This window comes from Netta rufina (assembly GCF_964035555.1).
Source record: "Netta rufina genome assembly, chromosome: 2".
In the NCBI taxonomy this organism is placed as follows: Eukaryota; Metazoa; Chordata; class Aves; order Anseriformes; family Anatidae; genus Netta; species Netta rufina.
In genome coordinates this window covers 290063-307135 of record NC_140124.1, presented here as the reverse complement: position 1 = coordinate 307135, position 17073 = coordinate 290063, and the positions used below count along the sequence as shown (strand labels likewise).

General features: G+C 51.0%; 1 protein-coding gene across 2 annotated transcripts; it reads right to left on the bottom strand.

Moving 5' to 3' along the window:
- Positions 1 to 205: 205 nt before the first annotated feature.
- On the bottom strand, positions 206 to 9936 carry ASB10 (ankyrin repeat and SOCS box containing 10). 2 transcript variants are annotated; one of them, XM_084282710.1, is made up of 5 exons: positions 9575 to 9936; positions 3524 to 3791; positions 2468 to 2972; positions 1052 to 1165; positions 206 to 826 (listed from the first exon to the last, which is right to left on the bottom strand). In XM_084282710.1, exons 1-5 carry the CDS (start codon positions 9888 to 9890, stop codon positions 641 to 643), a joined length of 1389 nt encoding a protein of 462 aa, XP_084138836.1. In that variant the 5' UTR covers positions 9891 to 9936; the 3' UTR covers positions 206 to 640. The 2 variants fall into 2 exon arrangements, with proteins under 2 accessions (XP_084138836.1, XP_084138837.1); XM_084282711.1 differs by lacking the exon at positions 9575 to 9936 and adding an exon at positions 4999 to 5340.
- Between the last annotated feature and the right edge of the window lie 7137 nt (positions 9937 to 17073).

Here is a 17073-nt window from a genome sequence, read left to right as displayed (position 1 = left end):
TGTTGTCCTGCCCTAAGCAGGACAACCTCAGACATTGCAACTGCATGGGAAGTGTTTGTTTCGGAGGCCTCGTTCCTACACCCATCACATTTGTTTCTGGTCCTTTGAAGAGCAGGTGAATGCATAGGTCTGAGTGCACCTGCTGCTACACAGGGATAGTCTCATGGCTAAGCCCTATCAGGCAATCTTCAAGGCAAGGCAGAAGTTGTACTCTGGTAGGCATAAAGACTAGGGTTTATTCCAAACTCCCTTGTGTACAAACTGTAAACTACTTGACAAAAGACAAGTTCCCAACAAATGCCCAGGGCAGCAGAGCCTCCTGGTTCAGTTAGAATTTGTAGATCTGAGAAAAACTGAGATCAATCCAGCACATTTGCTCCTGGTCCCACAAAATGCCCTAATCATCATCTCTTGCTTTTCTTAGTGAGTCCGGAGCTTGTCTTCTTTAGGCTGGGTGAACAGAATGCTCCAAAATGGGTGCAGGAGACAGAGCACAAGGCTGGCGGGGACAGCAGCAGGTTTGGCAGAGGGGGGCTGACACAGTATGGCAGGAGGGAAGGGGTTATCTGGAAAGGCACAGGCTGTGCTGGTAGGGGTGGAACATCTGAACAGAGAGACAGTGGGACTCAAACCCCAGCCTTTAGTAGAGAACATCCTCAAAGCTGAGCAGCAGGAACCGGTGCAAGGTGCTTGGCAGGTGCAGCTGGGACAGGACTGGAAGCAAACGGCCCTCCAGGAAGGTTCTGAGTGCACAGCGAGCCAGGTGCTGCAAGGAGCGAGGTCTTTGCTCCAGCGAGAAAAGTGACTGGTAGAAACGTGGGTATTTCTACAGGGAGAGAAGAGAGGATGAGATGCAGACAACGCTGAAGATCCTACTCTGGGAGCAGAGGCAAAGCCAGGCAGTCCACTGCCTCAGCTACCCAGGTGCACCCTTCCTACCCCCAACAGCACTGCCCTCTGCCCTGCAAGGCACTCAGCCTAGCCTGGCCCTGTCCTAATTCCCCCAGCACATCCCACGATGGCCTCCAGCCAGCAGCGTGCCTTCTCTCACCTGCACGACCTCCGCTGGAACTGCCTCCACCCAGTCTGCGGAGACGCGCACATGGTCATAGCTGTTCATCAGGACCTCGATGACACGCGGGCAGGCATGGCAGTACCGCAGCACCTGCACCAGGGAGACAGCGGATGAACCCAGCTCTGCAGGACACACTTCTGTCTTCTAAAAAGCTGCGCATACTCCAAAACAACCTCGATAAATCTGGAGAATGAGCATCCTTCCTTTAAACTGCCCTGGGAGATCAAAGCCACTGATGGTGGAAAGCACCAGAGCACTGCTCCTGCAGCCAGGGCGACCCCCCAACCACACGGCTCGGCCCTGCAGCCTCTGCTCAGCTGCAGGGACTGACGTATGGGGCTGGGATGCAGCGCCCTTCACCTGCCCTACCACTAAAAGCAGCTCACAAGCAACCACCTCCCTGCTCCTTACCTCGCATCTGGTCAGAACAAGAGCTGTTTGGGGCAAGGACAGACCCCCCATTTTGTGTGCAGCTCCTGCTACAACATACCACGCCTCTCACGAGGGCTACGCAAGGGTCTCAGGGCTGTGTTGTGCCTGTTCTGCACGAGGCTGCAGACATCCTGTGCCTGTGCTGTGCACGCTGGTAGTCCCAGTGCTGTGCTCATCAGCTACTACACCAAGCCCCAGAAAGAAACCACAAATATTTCATGTGATACAAATCTCCGTTGTGTACCATGCCCACGTTTTCACAACATAGGTGCAACGAACACGCTGTGTTGGTGTCTCTTATGCCACCAGCACGGTCTTGGGAGCACACCCTACCCATGCATAGCTGCACCCAGCAGAGCCCCCGCGGGTCTTGGTTCCCACTCCCTATGGCCCAGGCCAGCAGTAGCTGTCAGAGTCTATTCCGGCTGTACGAGTGATCCTCATTATCTGGCGTTAATAGGAGATTAATTAGTGTTAATTGTTGATTTTCCTGTATTTTCCCAAAGGGGAGAGCAATCTGCTGATCTCCGGGCTGGGTAATTATTGCACTGCTCAGGAATTAAGACAGGAAATTAACCCTTTGTTTGCTGATGTCTTGCAGAGGCAGCATGAGCTGGAGGGTACGCCCCAGAGAGGAGAAACACCACCTGAGAGTAAGGGGGCTGGCACTTTCTAGGGCAAGTGATTATGGAAACTGTATAGGGACTGCCCATACAGCTTGGCAGACAGGTGTGGGAGTGCCCTACAGAAGAACACACTTTTGGAGAAAACTTCAGGGAATCCTTTACCAGTAACACCCCTTCCCTCTCCCCCTGTCCTCGGAAGAGTCAGGAAGGACAGCAAGCAAGCTGGTGCAGAACAAGCACTGCTGTGACAGGCACATCCTTCTTCTCCCAGAGGCCCCAACGCTCATAGCTTTCCCTTCCCACCACATGCCCAGTAGAGCTGTGAGCCCTGCACCTTGAGGAGGGAGCCAGGCCAGATGCGGATGGCACCGTAGTTGAGCAGGGCTTGCACCACAAGCTCCGGATGGTGATCTAGCTTGTATGCAGTTGCTTGCAGGATATTGTGCAGTGCCGTGTTCCCACTGTAGTTCATGATGTTGACGTGTGCACCCCGGGCCAGTAGTAACTCTGCTATTTGAGCATTGGCATTCTTGCAGGCCAAGTGAAGTGGGTGCTGACGGTCCCTGTCTGCAGCGTTGATGCTAGCACCACTTTCCACCAGCAGCTGGCAGACCCTGTAGTAGCGCTCCATGTCCTGGGGCTGGTGGGGCTGAGCACAGGCAGCATTCAGTGGTGTCTGCCCCTCCTCATTCTTTGCCTCCAGCTCTGCCCCATGGCGCAGCAGCAGGCGGACGTGGTCTATTAGGCCATGCCGTGCTGCCACATGCAGTGCTGTGTCACATTCCTCTTCTGTCTGGCTGTTCACCCTGGCACCATGCTGCAGCAGCTGCTGGACACACCTGTGTGGGCCAAGAGCACTCAGTGACAGACTTTGCTCCCCGGCTCCCATCCTACCTGCCACCTTCCCACGTCCCCTTCTCTGTACCATCCCGTGGCTTTCACATTTCCCAAGAGTCCCCAAATCCCTGTTCCTCCTACCCTGGAGCAGTGGTTTTAAGCCACTATGACTGGTTAGCAGAGACACTGTCACCCTAATTCCACCTAACTTTCCACAGGTGTTTAGTAAGTGCCAGCACACCCAGAGTCTGCACCCACATCCATCTGCACATGCATTCCCAAAGTTTTGCCGTGTGAACCATCAGCTCTGCACTGCTGATGGGTAGCAAGGGAGCAGCACCAAGTTCAGCTGCATCAGCTCTGAGGCCTGGAGCTTGACATCATCTGTCAGACATCAGAGGTGGTCCTGGTCCAGGAGCATGCAGTGAGGCCACCCCATGCAGCAGCCATCGCTGCAACCACCAGCACACCTGCAGGGATGAGTAATGACCCCTTCTACACAGGATGAGGCTCAAGGAGGGGAGGCCCCTTGCAGCCTCTGAGCAGAACTCACTCGATAGATTCTGGGCTCTTGCAGAGATGCATGGGCTTGTAGCCATCCTCAGAGACAGCCTCGGGGTCAGCACCAAAGCTGAGCAGCAGGCTCACGCAGTCAGTACTGGCTGCTGCGCAAGCCTCATGCAGGGCAGTCTTACCCCCTGGTGCAAAGTTGACGGCAGCGCCCCTGAGCAGGAGGAGCCGCAGGCAATCTGTGTAGCCCCGGCTGGCTGTGATGTGCAGTGGCGTGGTGAGCTCCTGCTCATAGCTCAGAGACCACAGTCCTGCAGAGAAAGAGGGGTCAGGGAGTCACATCCAGCACTGGGCCCAGTGCTGTCCTTTTGCCCAGAGTACCCAATGTACATCCTCTCTTGATAATCTAGGGTTTCCTCTCAAGGGACTGCCTGCCTCTTCCTGCTAGTCACCAAGGTCCCTGCCTTGGGACCAGCATGTCAAAGGCACAGGATGGCTGGCGTCTGTCCCTGAGGCTGCACGGCCTTTCAGGAGCAGGAGCCTCAGAGCCAAGGCCCTTCCCAGGGGTTGGACTTTTCACCTGCAGCTCATTTATGCAGCAAAGGGCTTCTGTTGGCAGGAGAGCAGTGGATGAAAGGCCCAGGGGCACAAGCAGGGCTGAAAGCAGCAAGGCGGCTGGGAAAAGCAGCATGCACAAAGCACCACAAATAGAAGAAACAGGCAGTAAAACAAAAGGATTCCAGAGCAGGCTGCCACATACCCAGGAGACAGAGATGAGCCCTGAGTATGGCACAGGCACGCAAGCCTCAGCAGAGATGGTCATCTAGGGCCTACAACAGAACAAGGGTCTGAAACCTGCCAACTCTCAAAGATGCTGACCCAGCTAGAACCACTGCTGCGCTGGTGCAGTCTGCTGGCAGTCTGCAGCTGCTACAGAAAAAGGGCTTAAATCATGCTTCTTGCTGCCTCTCCAGGCTGGGCTGGAGGTCCTAGACTGCAGGATCATTGGACACTGCTTTGCTCTCATCTCTTTTTTGCAGAAGCAGTATACACCTAGTGTTTTTGTAGAGCTAGGTTCAAACTGAACCACCTGAAGGACTCAACACAAGGCTTTGACAATTCCTTGCTCAGCACAACCCACAGTGAGAATCAGAAGCCCCTGTAGCCAGCACAGGCTGCCCACAGACCAGGCACTTACTCAGTGCCAGGCTACAGGTCTGGTCACAGAAGGAGCACAACCTGGAGCCTGAATGTCCTGCATCAGGTGAGGAAACCCTGAGTTTCTCCAAAACTTGCAAAAGCCCCTGCTAGAAGGGGTGGGTATGCAGGACACACCTCGCACTCCCAAACACATGCACACAGGAGGACCCAGCTACATCCCAGTACTCTGACTCCCATTCCCGCTCCTTCACAGCCAAAACAAGACCCATGACACACAATCCCAGCAGCAGTAACGCCCTGTAGCATAAGCAAATGGCTCTGAGCGCCTGCTCAGCAGGCCCCGCTGCCCCCACATACTCAGCCGGCGGAAGTTGAAGCGGTAATCCTTCCACTCCTCCAGGTTGCTGGTGTCAAACACCGCATTGGGACTCAGCCGGTGCTGAGGGCTGCTGAGGACCTCAGCCAAAGTCCCCCGGTCCCCAGCCAGCAGGGCCTGCCAATAGGCCTGTGCAGGGCCCGTTGCTTTCCGCGTGCAGATGGGCTCCTGATGCTCATCCCTTCTGCCTGTGAGGCTGCCCATGCTGCAGCGCCCAGCCTCAGCAGAAGCCAGGGCTGGCCTTGTTGCTACCTCCACTGCCAGGCTCTGAGCCTGTGGGCACAGCCACACCAGTGCCCTGTGCTCCGTGCCGAAGGGCTGCCTGCCTGGGAGTGAGGACGTGTCACATCGCTGCTTGGCCCAGGCTGGAAGCAGCTCAGGTCTCAGCCGCTCTATTCTGGGAAAGCTTGTGACCAAGTGGCTGGGCCAAGAAGCAGGGCAGGACACTCCTGACAGGCAGCAGTGCTCTGCAGCCACTGGCTATGCAGGAGAAGCCCCCATACAGGGCAGGGCAGGGCAGGGCAGCAGCATAGCTTGTAGGGTAGAAGACAATACAGAACACCACTAAAAGGACAGAAAGGGAGTAGTCTGCATCGTCATCCAGTTGCTGTCCAGACCACAACAGCACAACACAGCTGCCTCCATGCACCCGCAGCATCCATCCACCCAACCCTCATCTCCCTCAAGCACTGCACCCTCATTTTCTAGTTCCACCCAAGGCCATGGCACTAGACAGGTTTTTAAACAAGTCACAGGAGAGTTCTTTTTGATCAAAGCTTACAGCCAAAGGACTGTTAGAAATAATGCAAGGGTGGGAAGGTCATTACAAGAGAAGTGAAAACATAGATGGTAATTACTCTTTAGACTTCTACCTACTTTTCTTTGAAATTCAGCCTTGCAGAGAGCTCCTGCACAGTTCTAGTACTGTTTTTTGTTTTGTTTTGTTTTTTGTCCATCCTCTGACAGTTCCCTCACTGTTTTCCTTTAACCCTAAGCAGCATTTTTCCTGTCCCCACTTAGTGGCAGAAACCCATCCTGCCCCTACGTTGGTTACAGAACAGCACACTTTGCTCACAGTTCTTGTCACCATATTTTTTTCAGACCACATATTCTAACAAACACACTAAACTGCTTAGAAGACCAGTCGTATTTAAATTTTTGTCATAGAATTATTCAGATCTTGGAGCTAAAAACACGTTAACTGACCCCAGCAAACCATCAAGCAACAATTACATTGGAGACCAGAGAAGAGTATAAAATTGGGAACTTTACCCTTCTCAGTAATGGGAATCACAGAACGGCTGGGGTTGGAAGGGATCTCTGAAGATCATCTAGTCCAACCCTCCTGCTGGGCAGGATCACCTAGAGCATCTTGCACAGGATGGCATCCAGGTGGGTTTTGAGTATCTCCGGAGAAGGAGATTCCACAACCTCACTGGGCAACCTGTTGCAGTGCTCTGTCACCCTCACAGTACAGAAGTGCCCCCTCACACTGAGCCAGAACCTCCTGTGCTTCAGTTTGTGGCCGTTGCCTCTCATCCTTTCACTGAGCAAAACTGAAAAGAGACCGGTTCCATCCTCTCAACACCCCCCTCAGATAATTATACACATTGATGAGGTCTCCCCTCAGCCTTCTCTTTTCCAGGTTAACCAGGCCCAGCTCTCTCCGCCAGTCCTTATACGACAGGTGCTCCAGTCCTCTAATCATCTCCATAGCCAATCTCTGGACCCACCCAGGTAGCTCCATGTCCCTCTTGTACTGGGGAGCCCAGAACTGGACATGATACTCCAGTTAAGGCCTCACCAGGGCTGAGTAGAGAGGGCCTGGCCTGTAGTTGCCTGGGTCCTCCTTCTTGCCTTTTTGAAGACTGGCGTGACATTGGCTTTTTTCCAGTCCTCGGGCACCTCTCCTGTTCTCCACAACCTTTCAAAGATGATGGAGAGTGACCTAGCAATAACATTGGGCAGCTCCTTCAGCACCCATGGGTACATTCCATTGGGGCCCATGGATCTGTGGACGTCAAGTTTGCTTAGATGATCTCTGACCCAATCCTCTTTGACCAAGGGAAAGTCCACCTTTCTCTGGACTTCCTCTCTTGTATCCAGGGTCTGAGATTCCTGAGGGCTGATCTTAGCAGTAAGGACTGAAGCAAAAAAGGCATTCGGCAACTCTGCCTTCTCCATATCCTTTGTCACCAGGGCATCCATTCCATTCAGCAGTGGGCCAACTTTTTTCCCAGTCTTTCTTTTTCTACTGATGTATATGAAGAAACCATTCTTGTTGTCCTTGACATTCCTTGCCAGATCTAATTCCAAATGGGTCTCTGCTTTCCTTGTCACTTCCCCTCACACTCTGACAGTGTCCCTAGATTCCTCCCAAATGGCCTGTCCCTTTTTCCACATGCTGTAAACTTCCTTAAAAATAAATGATCACACTCTGTACTGACATTCTGCAGCATCCTTTTTATGTGCAGACTTCAGTACTAGTAGTCTTGGTATAATGGAGTGCATGAGAGGGTAAAAAAAGGGAAGCCCTTGGCAGATTTCCTTACCTCATGGGATCCTCAATTTCCCCAAAGATATAAACAGGTATACAACAAGGGAATGGGTTTCCCAATCATAAAAGCACAGCCAGGGAGTCAAAAGACTGTATGAGTTAATGTCAGTAACAGTGTACAATTTACAGCTCCTCTGGGCTCCTTAAAATATCATTAGGGATGACTCAAGAAATACCAGGTCACTAGAATCCATTTTTAAGGTCACTGTCTTGGTATGTTTTAGGAAATTGTCCCTACACATCAGAGTAAAGTGTAACCAAAGCCTTAGGTATCTTGTCTGATACATTTTGCAGTATATTTTTGGTCTGTGCTTGATGAACAAACTTGCTTGCTTGGGTTTTTCACACCTTGAATATTTGGTGATAAAAGCAATTTCTGGGTGAAGTTGTTTTACATGAACTGTCCAGTTTTCTTTGGGGCACAATTTTTTACAAGCAGATTGACTTGCTGTTAAAGTGTTTTTCAGCCCAACACCAGGTGTGTGTTAAAAATGTGCAATTAATAGTTTTCTGACAAGTGGTCTCACCAAGTTATTACACCAAGGGTAATAACTTTTGTATTTTCTTCCTAAGTAGACTGTAACAATTCAAAACACACATGTAAAAATATTGGAACTCAGCAGATAATCTTCACCACCTAAGAAGTATCAGCATTTGCATCTGCAAGCCTACCCTATCTCTTTGTCTCTTGCTAGGATGAATTCCCACAGAACTCAGTAATGATCAAGCTTTATCACTGTGCTCTATAGCCTTGTGTCAGGACACTTGAAAAGAGCTCACACTTCTGGCAAGTGACCTTCATCACTGGCTCTTCCATTCTGACACATTGGGGCTTTCACCATCAGCCCTCTGCATAAAGCAGTGATGTAATTATGTCCCCTCAACACTTGACACTGTCTTAAATTCTGTGTGTCTGCCTGCACCACACTACTATCACGCAGCAGCAAGGACATACACACTTCCAAACTGCTAACTTTGACAGAGCCTACAACAGTTATGTTGCTTATTGAAAAGTTTGTAGATGACACTGATGAGCATGTAAGCAAAAGGTATTGAAGAGCATAGAAGCACGTGTGGTAGCTGCAAGATGTATTTGGGCAAGTTATGATGAGGTGCACAGATAGGAGGAAACACCAAGGATGACCAGCTTCTATCTCCTGTCACTCAGGACAGACTTGCTTCTACCATCTCTGAGATAGATGAGATTTCTGCTCACCTTCTCCAGTCCATCTCACAGAACAGAACAGCTTGACAGCTTGAGGGGTGCGACCTCTACATGTGAAAGAAAGCAAAACTAAGCTTGGTGTGAATGCTTCTGTTCTGGAGCAAAGGTGGTGTTAACCCTCCTACATCAATCCCCCTGCAGCTTCCTAAAGGCAGTGTTTGGAGTAGGGATCGCAGTGGCTCTGCTTCACACTTTAAAGTCACCAGAGCAGAATTGTGACTTGGTGCCCAAGCAGAAGCTCACGAGGCTAAAGCGCAGCTATACCTATTACTCAGGGTATAGGCTGAGCTGTGCATGAAGGACACTGCTACAACCTGTTCCCAAAGCATGTCACAGGCTCCAATTCCTAATGAACAAGAGTAATAGACCCAACTTAAGATACAAGAGAGAAAGAATCCTTATGCCACCTGATGTGTTCTCACCCAAGCACACTCATCACATAACACATACTTCACTTCTATCCCAGCAACCTCTAGCAGGACAGTCCTGATGTTTTTCTGCTCCTGAAGCCTTTTCAAGGACCATATTCTCACCACTTCCCAGCAGACATACCTCTGATCTCCTTTAGAAAGCTAGCTATATATTGTTGTATAGTCCTAGAATCCCCCTTCCTCATCCAAAAGCTGTTTTTTTCCCCCAAGTCCCTGTTCCACAACTCCATCTCCACCACTGTGTATTCCCCTCAACAGTTTTCTCGGCTGTCTGTGCTCTTTCTCTGGTCCCTGTTCACAGCATTTCCCACCACTGCTGACACATCCCAGTTCCACACACCCACCAAATTTCCTACTAGTCCAGCGCAGCTCATCACCCTTGGTCTCAATGATGAGATTAACAGCTGCGTTCCTGCTGAAGTACTTCTGCACCCTCTCCAGGTCCCCAGTGAAGAGCGCGTTCTGGACGAGCAGGTCCCGGCACTCCAGTGGCTCCGAGCGGCTTCTCAGATAACCCTGGCCAGCTGGGCTCCGGCTGCACTCACGGTGGTGGTATTGGGGTCTTACTTGTCGAGAGTACTTCCACTGATCCAGCTGCTCCTCATCCATTTGCACTGAGTGTTGTGCAGCAGAGATGAAGGGAAAGGTGCAGTCCGTCATGTAGAATGCACAGGACAAGCCCAAACCTCACAATAAATAAGCTGCAGCCAAGAGCTTCTTGTCCAAGGCTGTGTCTTTTATGGGTTGCTCCCAAGTTCCAGATCCCCAGCGCCTGGCTGGATTCAGGCACAGGCCTGACTCACCCAGTATAAATAGTCCTGCTTGGCAGCTCCCCTACAGCACCTCCCTGCCGTCCAGGAGTTTATTTTCAGCTGCTGGATGCAGGCACCAGCACAGACGAGGCACATGTCAGAGGCAGCAGACATACAGTTCCAAAACACCTGCCAAGGGCAAGGACACCTCTTACTAGATCAGGCTGCCCAGGGCAAAATCCAACCTGGTCTTCAACACCTCCAGGGATGGGGCATCCACAACCTCTCTGGGCAACCTGTTCCAGTGCCTCACCACCTTCTGTGTGAAGAATTCCCTTCTAACCTCTAATCTAAATCTTCCCTTTTTTAGTTTAAAACCATTCCCTCTTGTCCAATCATTATCTGCCCAAGAAAAAAACTACTCTCCATCTTTTTTATAAGCCTCCTTCAAGTACTGAAAAGCCACAATGAGGTCACCCCGCAGTCTTCTCTGCTTTAGGCTGAACATCCCCAGCTCTCTCAGCTTTTCTTCATAGGAGAGGAGATCTAGCCCTCTGATCATCTTCGTGGCCCTCCTCTGGACCCGTTCTAACAGATCCACGTTCTTCATCTAGGGGTCCCAGATGTGAACACAGCACTCCAAGTGGGAGCTCACAAAGGCAGAGCAGAGGGGGACAGTCACCTTCCCCCACTCGTGGCCACTCCTCTGTTGATGTAGCCCAGGATGCAGTTGACCTTCTGGGCTGCAAGCACACGCTGCTGGCTCATGTCAAGCATTTCATCCACCAGAATCCCCAAGTCCTTCTCTGCAGGGCTGCTTTCAATAAGTTTTTCTCCCAGTCTGCACTCATATCTGGGATTGCCCCAAACCAGGTGCAGCACCCTGCACTTGGACTTGTTGAACCTCATTGGGTTCACATGGGCCCATTCTCAAGCTTGTGCAGGTCCCTTTGGATGGCATCCTTTCCTTCTCTTGTGCTGACTGCACCACTCAGCTTGGTGTCATCTGCAAACTTGCTGAGGGTGCACTCCATCCCACTGTCCATGTTGTTGATATTAAACAGCACTGTTCTCAAGAGAGCCCGCTGAGGGACACCACTCACCACCAGCTTCCACCTGGACATAGAACCACTGACCACCACTCTCTGCGTTCGACCTTCAAGCCAATTCCTTGTGCACTGAATGGGTTTGACCTTCCAATCCATCTGTTGCGTTTGGATCAGCCACTGCCAGGTCTTTGAACAAAGTGAGAGGACAGCGTGGCACGAATGGGTGGAGAAAGCATGACAGAGAACAGAGAGGCTCCTCTGTCAAGATGAGGGACTCAGAACAACAGCCCTAACTCACAGGAGCCCCTGAGGAGGTGTATTCCAGCCTCAGGGCGCTTAGAGTACAGAAAAACTGAATTCCTATAGAGATGAGGAAAAGGACAAACTAAGGAGAAGTCTTAGTTCCTTTCCAGTCTGTCTTTCCAGCTCCTGCTGCTCCTGTAACTGGAAGCAGTGGGGTTATGCTTACCCCAGCCACGGCCCTGGGCACAAAATCCAAATGTAGTCTTTCACCCATTCGTGCTGTCTGCAGCCATCCAGGAAAGGGGTCCTGAAGAACACTGGCTGCTGGGCTGAGGCCAGGTCCCTAACCATCACATCAAGCACACTGGGAGAAGGCAGGCAGTGCTTTTCTACTCAGGAAGTTTCACAGACCTTGAGGTGAGAAGGTGCATGTTTCTTTGCAATAGCTACTGCTACAGAATTTCTTCTCGCCACCGTGACTAACAACAACAACAAAAAAATAGTCCCACAAAACACAACCACACACAGCCTCCCCCTTCCCAAAAAACCCACTGACTTCCTCCCAGCAGAGCATGTTCTTCATATTTAGCAGGACTCTGGCACCTGCCCTGGTCCCACAGCAGAAGAGGCCCCTTCTCAGTCTGCCTGACACGCGACAGGAGGGAAGTCAGGACCATATATGTTCCCTCAGCACTGTCATCTGGCAGGAGTTGTCCAGCTACTGGCACAGGCTTTAGCTTCAAATCCAGTTCACTGAACCCACCACATGCATCGTATCAGGTTGCATAGCCTGCGTGGGGAAAAAAAGTAGACTCCTCCTCACTGGTTTTGTATATTACTTTGTATATCAGTTCCACGGGGGCTGTCTGATGTAGAGATCAGCAGCACCCAGTCCTCCATCTCCAGTTAATTCAGGGCCTTTAGCAAGTCCTTCCTCAGATGCTTTGTATCTGCCTGTGAGGAAGAAAAGGGTCCTCAAAGGATCACAGTAAATGGGATCATGTGCAATCTGACGACCCACGGCTGATCACAGACATGTACAAAGATGTCTCCTCATACATCCAAGGAAAGAAGATGTACATGCTTGAAAACTACATATTGCAGTTGTGTTCAGTTATCTTCTAAACACTGTTGCTGTTATCGCAAGAGATTTGTTTTAGCTCTTACTAAATCATTTATTTGTTTCATCATTAAGCACGCCTTGTGTTTGGGCCAAGATGAACAGATTGAAATCAGAAACTTAACAGCATATTTCTTGTATGGTATAACAGAGCCTGTGAGACATTTTGGAATATCGGGTACTCAGACACTGTAGTTCAGAGGATCAAGTTCTGGCTGCAGGTTTGCAGGGGGTCAGCAGCTGACCATCACTGGGAAGGCACTCCCTAGAGAGTGCACAAGAACCCAACCCCTGCCAGAAGCAGGGACCACTCGCTGGCTGTTGGTACATCTCCAGCTGTCACAACTTCCCCACAAGAGGCAGTAATTAAGGACAAAGCAAGGAGAATAAAGTTGAGTTGAGCTCCCTTACTTGGATACTTTGTGTACGGGAGGAGGACAAAGTGGTACCAGGAGCCTTGTAGTCCAACGCAGTATTTCTGTTTTGCACAGGCCGGGAGGAGAACGGGAGGGCACCCATCCAGCAGAGAGGAATGGCAGCAGAAGGAGAGCGGTGATGACACCCTCCCATTCAGACACTCACCAGCACTCAGGGAACCACTGCTGGAGCTGCTGCTCCATCTGCTCCCTCATGCCTACTGTGTCCAACTCATGCAGCTTCCCATGGACATACAATACCATGTGCTGGTACTCAGCTTCATAGTCAGCCCTGTGTGGGTGCTGCAATTCTTTCCCCAGCTGTACCCACAACAGAGCAGCTGAAATCCTTGGGTTTGCAGGGTCCTGCAAAAACACAAGTGCAAGAGCTTGCTGGAGAGTAGGCACAGCTCTGTATTGACCATGGAGCACAGGTGAAGGACACCTGGGAGGCAGTCCCGTCACCAGGCAGGCCACACATATCCCCATTCCAAAGGCCAGCACTCCACTGTGCTGGCCACGTCCCTTGCTACTCTTGCTGCAGATAACACCAGGCCTGCCTTATCAAGTAAATTTCTCCCTTGTGCCAAGCAGAAGCAGCCATGGTGGGGAAGAAACATTAGGAGCATCAGAAAGAGGTTGTGTGGGGAGCGAGCAGCGTGCGTGTAAACGAGCCTGTAACGAGTTTGTAATATGCATGTGTGGCACGGCCTGCGCAGCGTCATCACAATGGCATAGGCACTTTCCCGCCTCATTGCCTCCCAAATGGATTTTAAATATCATTCCGAGGACACAATTATTTAAAACGCTGAACTAAACACTCGCTAATGGGAAAACGGCGTGTGGCCTGCAGCAGCCATTCCTCATGGGGCCACTCTGCCCATGTCATCCCCTTCTCCAGCCCCACACCCTTCATGGGGCCACATGGAAGCCTCCTCTTCCTCCCACCCAGAGACCATATAGGATACCACTAGGTAACTCTCTGAAGCCTATTGAGTACATGGGAATACATTTTTCACTCTCCTTCCATTTCTGTCCTCAGGTCACAGAGAAGCTCTCTGCTCTGCCCCAAGTTTCTCAGCACCAGGGGCACGGTGAGCCTGCTACTGGGGCTCTGAACAGTCCCTGGCTGCAGCTCCATATGCAAGTATCAGGGCCTTAGCAGGCAGCAGGTCTTTCAGTCTTCCTCCATGTTTGGCAGGAGGCAATGCAGGGCAAGAACAGGCCATTAGAACAGGCATGCTTTCTGACCCACGTTGTTATCTGGCCCTAGAAATTACAGATATCAAAGAAGACTGACTTTCTCACAAAATTGACTTGGGAATAACTCTCCCATTCCCGCTCCACAGTCCTTGGCAGAGGAGATTAAGGAAGCAACATTATTGTTGGCTACATCCAGGACTCCAGAGTGAACAGAGTACGAAGAGAGACAACAAACAAGGAAACAAACTATTTGCAACAATCCTTGCTGGGGAGAGCATAGATGGAGAACAGCTCTAAGAATGCCATGGATCCTTAGTCCCTTTACAGTGTTGGCAGTATCAGGAATAACAAAGCCTCAGACAGCAATGTGTGTGTTCATGGGGGATTGTCTGTCTAGCCTTTGATCATCATTCATTTCCCATTCTCCAGGCAGGGATTCTGGGCTGCCATGAGTTAGGGACTTGACATTATTCGGAGAAAACACCATCTCAGACCAAACCAGAATAGGGAAGGGACATAGACCAGCACTGACCCCACTCTCCATCTCCTGCAGCTGAGAATAGAGAGGAAGAGAGTCTCTGTCCCTTGCTGTGCTGGTACCCTGGCTGCACTTCAGAGGTTCATCCTTTAATAGCTTTGGCATCACCAGAGCTATCCATCACCAGCTTGTTTTCCTCTGAGTGCTGAACCATTCCTGCCTATGCTATTTGGAACAGCATCTAATGATGCACCAGAGCAGCCACCTGGCAGCACTGCTGCCAAGGGACACAACAACATGGGAATAGAAATGCACACAGGTCTGCACACTGGTGCTAGCCTCCATTGCCCAAAAAGCTCCCTCCCTCCAGACCTGCCCCACTCATCACAGACCAGTAAAATGTGCCCCATGGTCCTCCACCCTATGAGAGAAAAGAGCACAGACTAATAAGTCATTGTTCTTATGCAAAAAGAAAGCAGACCACACAGGAATTACTGATATTTTTCTGAACACTTTGCTCGATTCAGTTTATCAAGCTATAGTGTTCTTTTGGAGGATTTGAGAAGTGCACCAAAGCAAAAAAGAAGCTGCTTTTGGCCCATGGGCATGTTCAGTTTAGTAAGATCAAAGCAGGTGGACATGGGGCCAGGAATGTACAATGTGACAGTGCTGCACTGCAGTAATAAGAGCTCACTGGGACACTTGGAAAAAAGACAGACTTGCACAGACTGAGGCAGTCCCATGACACTTTGGAAGAGTACCTGCATGGGCTCCAAGCTAACATTTGCTTCTTACTGGCTTCTGGATCACTCTTACAGCAACCAATTTCCCTGCTGTTTGGCACAGCCTACTCCCTCCTCCCAAAACAACTTCATTCAGACCTCTCATGATCCAACAGAGCACCAGGGCACAAACAGCCATGGAGCCACAAGTCCAGTCTGGAAGAAGCTGAGCTGTGAAGCTGTCCTCACAAAAGCATCAGAGAAGCATAAAGAGTAGCCCCTCCAGAGATAGACCACGTACAACATCTTGTGCAGGTTTATCAGAGCAGCTTCATGTGGACATGGCCCCTGCACAGGGGCAGTCGAACCTGCCCCCATGGGGGAAATGCAGAAAAGACAATCTGGACAGGTTCAGTGCAGAACCAAGCATCTCCTTCTGCCACCCAAGCTTGATGCATCTGTGCTGTAGGCCCTTCCATATCTGAGAAAACAGTGATGTAGAAGGGACATGGGGCCAATCACCAATTCCATCCTTTTTGGTCCCTAGCAAAAAAAAAAAAACAACAACAACAAAAAAAAACAGTGTTGGAGACATGAAGCAGGAGTGGGATACACCAATTGCAGTATTGGACAACCAAGCACCTGCACCACTAAAGCCTTACCCCTTTGGGGCTCACCCAGTGCTAGATGCTCTACTGGACCTGTCAGGAGACAGCCACTCTTGTCTCCCAGTATAACAGCACCCTGCCCACACAGTGTGCCAGATATCTGCTAAGGAAACCAGGCTACCACAGAGGGTAAGTTACATGGTCCAAAGGCAGTCTGCTTGGAGCTAGGCAGCACCAGGCTTCTGCTCATGAAGAAATACGTTTGAGATCAGGCAGTCGGAGAGAACCACCTTCAGGGCAGAAGCAGAACTGCAGTTCCGAGCTCTGTACGGGCACTCTTCCATCCCACAAAAAGCGTGACTGCACATCTGGGGCCGGGGAAACCAAAGTGCCGCTGGGGAGATGCAGACGCGGTGGCATAGGGAGCAACAGCACAGCCCAGGCGAGGAGAGGGACTGCTGACCTTTCAGATGCAAAATGGCAGCATGCCCACAACCCGGCTCTTCAGCTGGACTCTCCCAGGCCTGTTTCCAACGCTCCACATCCCGTCGAATCTCCCCCATGAACCTGTCTCACAGGCACCCCAGGTACATCTGCTCTTCCAGCTGCACCAGCTGCACAGCCATCCCACAGCACGGCTGGCTGCAACTGCTGGAGGGAATAAGGAGACCACAGCCCTGTCAGGTGAGAGACTGCTCTAACACTTGTGCTCCAGACCAGTTCCAGTTTACGTGGCAGGGCGCTACAGGAAAAGAGCACTATTCAATGCTGTCCTACAGTCAGAAGGAAACAGAGCACCCAGTACAACCTCATCATCCCCCTTCTCCATACTGGAGCAATAGGGCTGGGACCAGAGGTGATGTGTTCAGTCCCAGTTCTGCCACCTCCTGTACTCCGGCAGCATCTTGTCCGTGGCCCCAGCTGCTGAGGCACACTGACCCTGATCACACAGACAAGCACCTGTCATGGCTCCATAGCTCATGAGACTCGTCACCAACTCACAAGCCCTGTGAAATCTGAGACTGCCCCACACACAGTAATCTGAGTTCCACCACAGCTCTGGTCCTCCTCCTCCTGATATTCCTACCCCTGTTTTTGCTGCCACTGGGAGACCTTGGAATGGGAACATCCAGTCCCACCATCAAGGTGGCAAAGCTCCACTACGTCTCAGCTCAGAGCATAGCCCACATCTTTCCTCTATTCTACCATAGACCCAGAGGTAACAGCTCCATGTAGAAACCTGGGGGCAGCT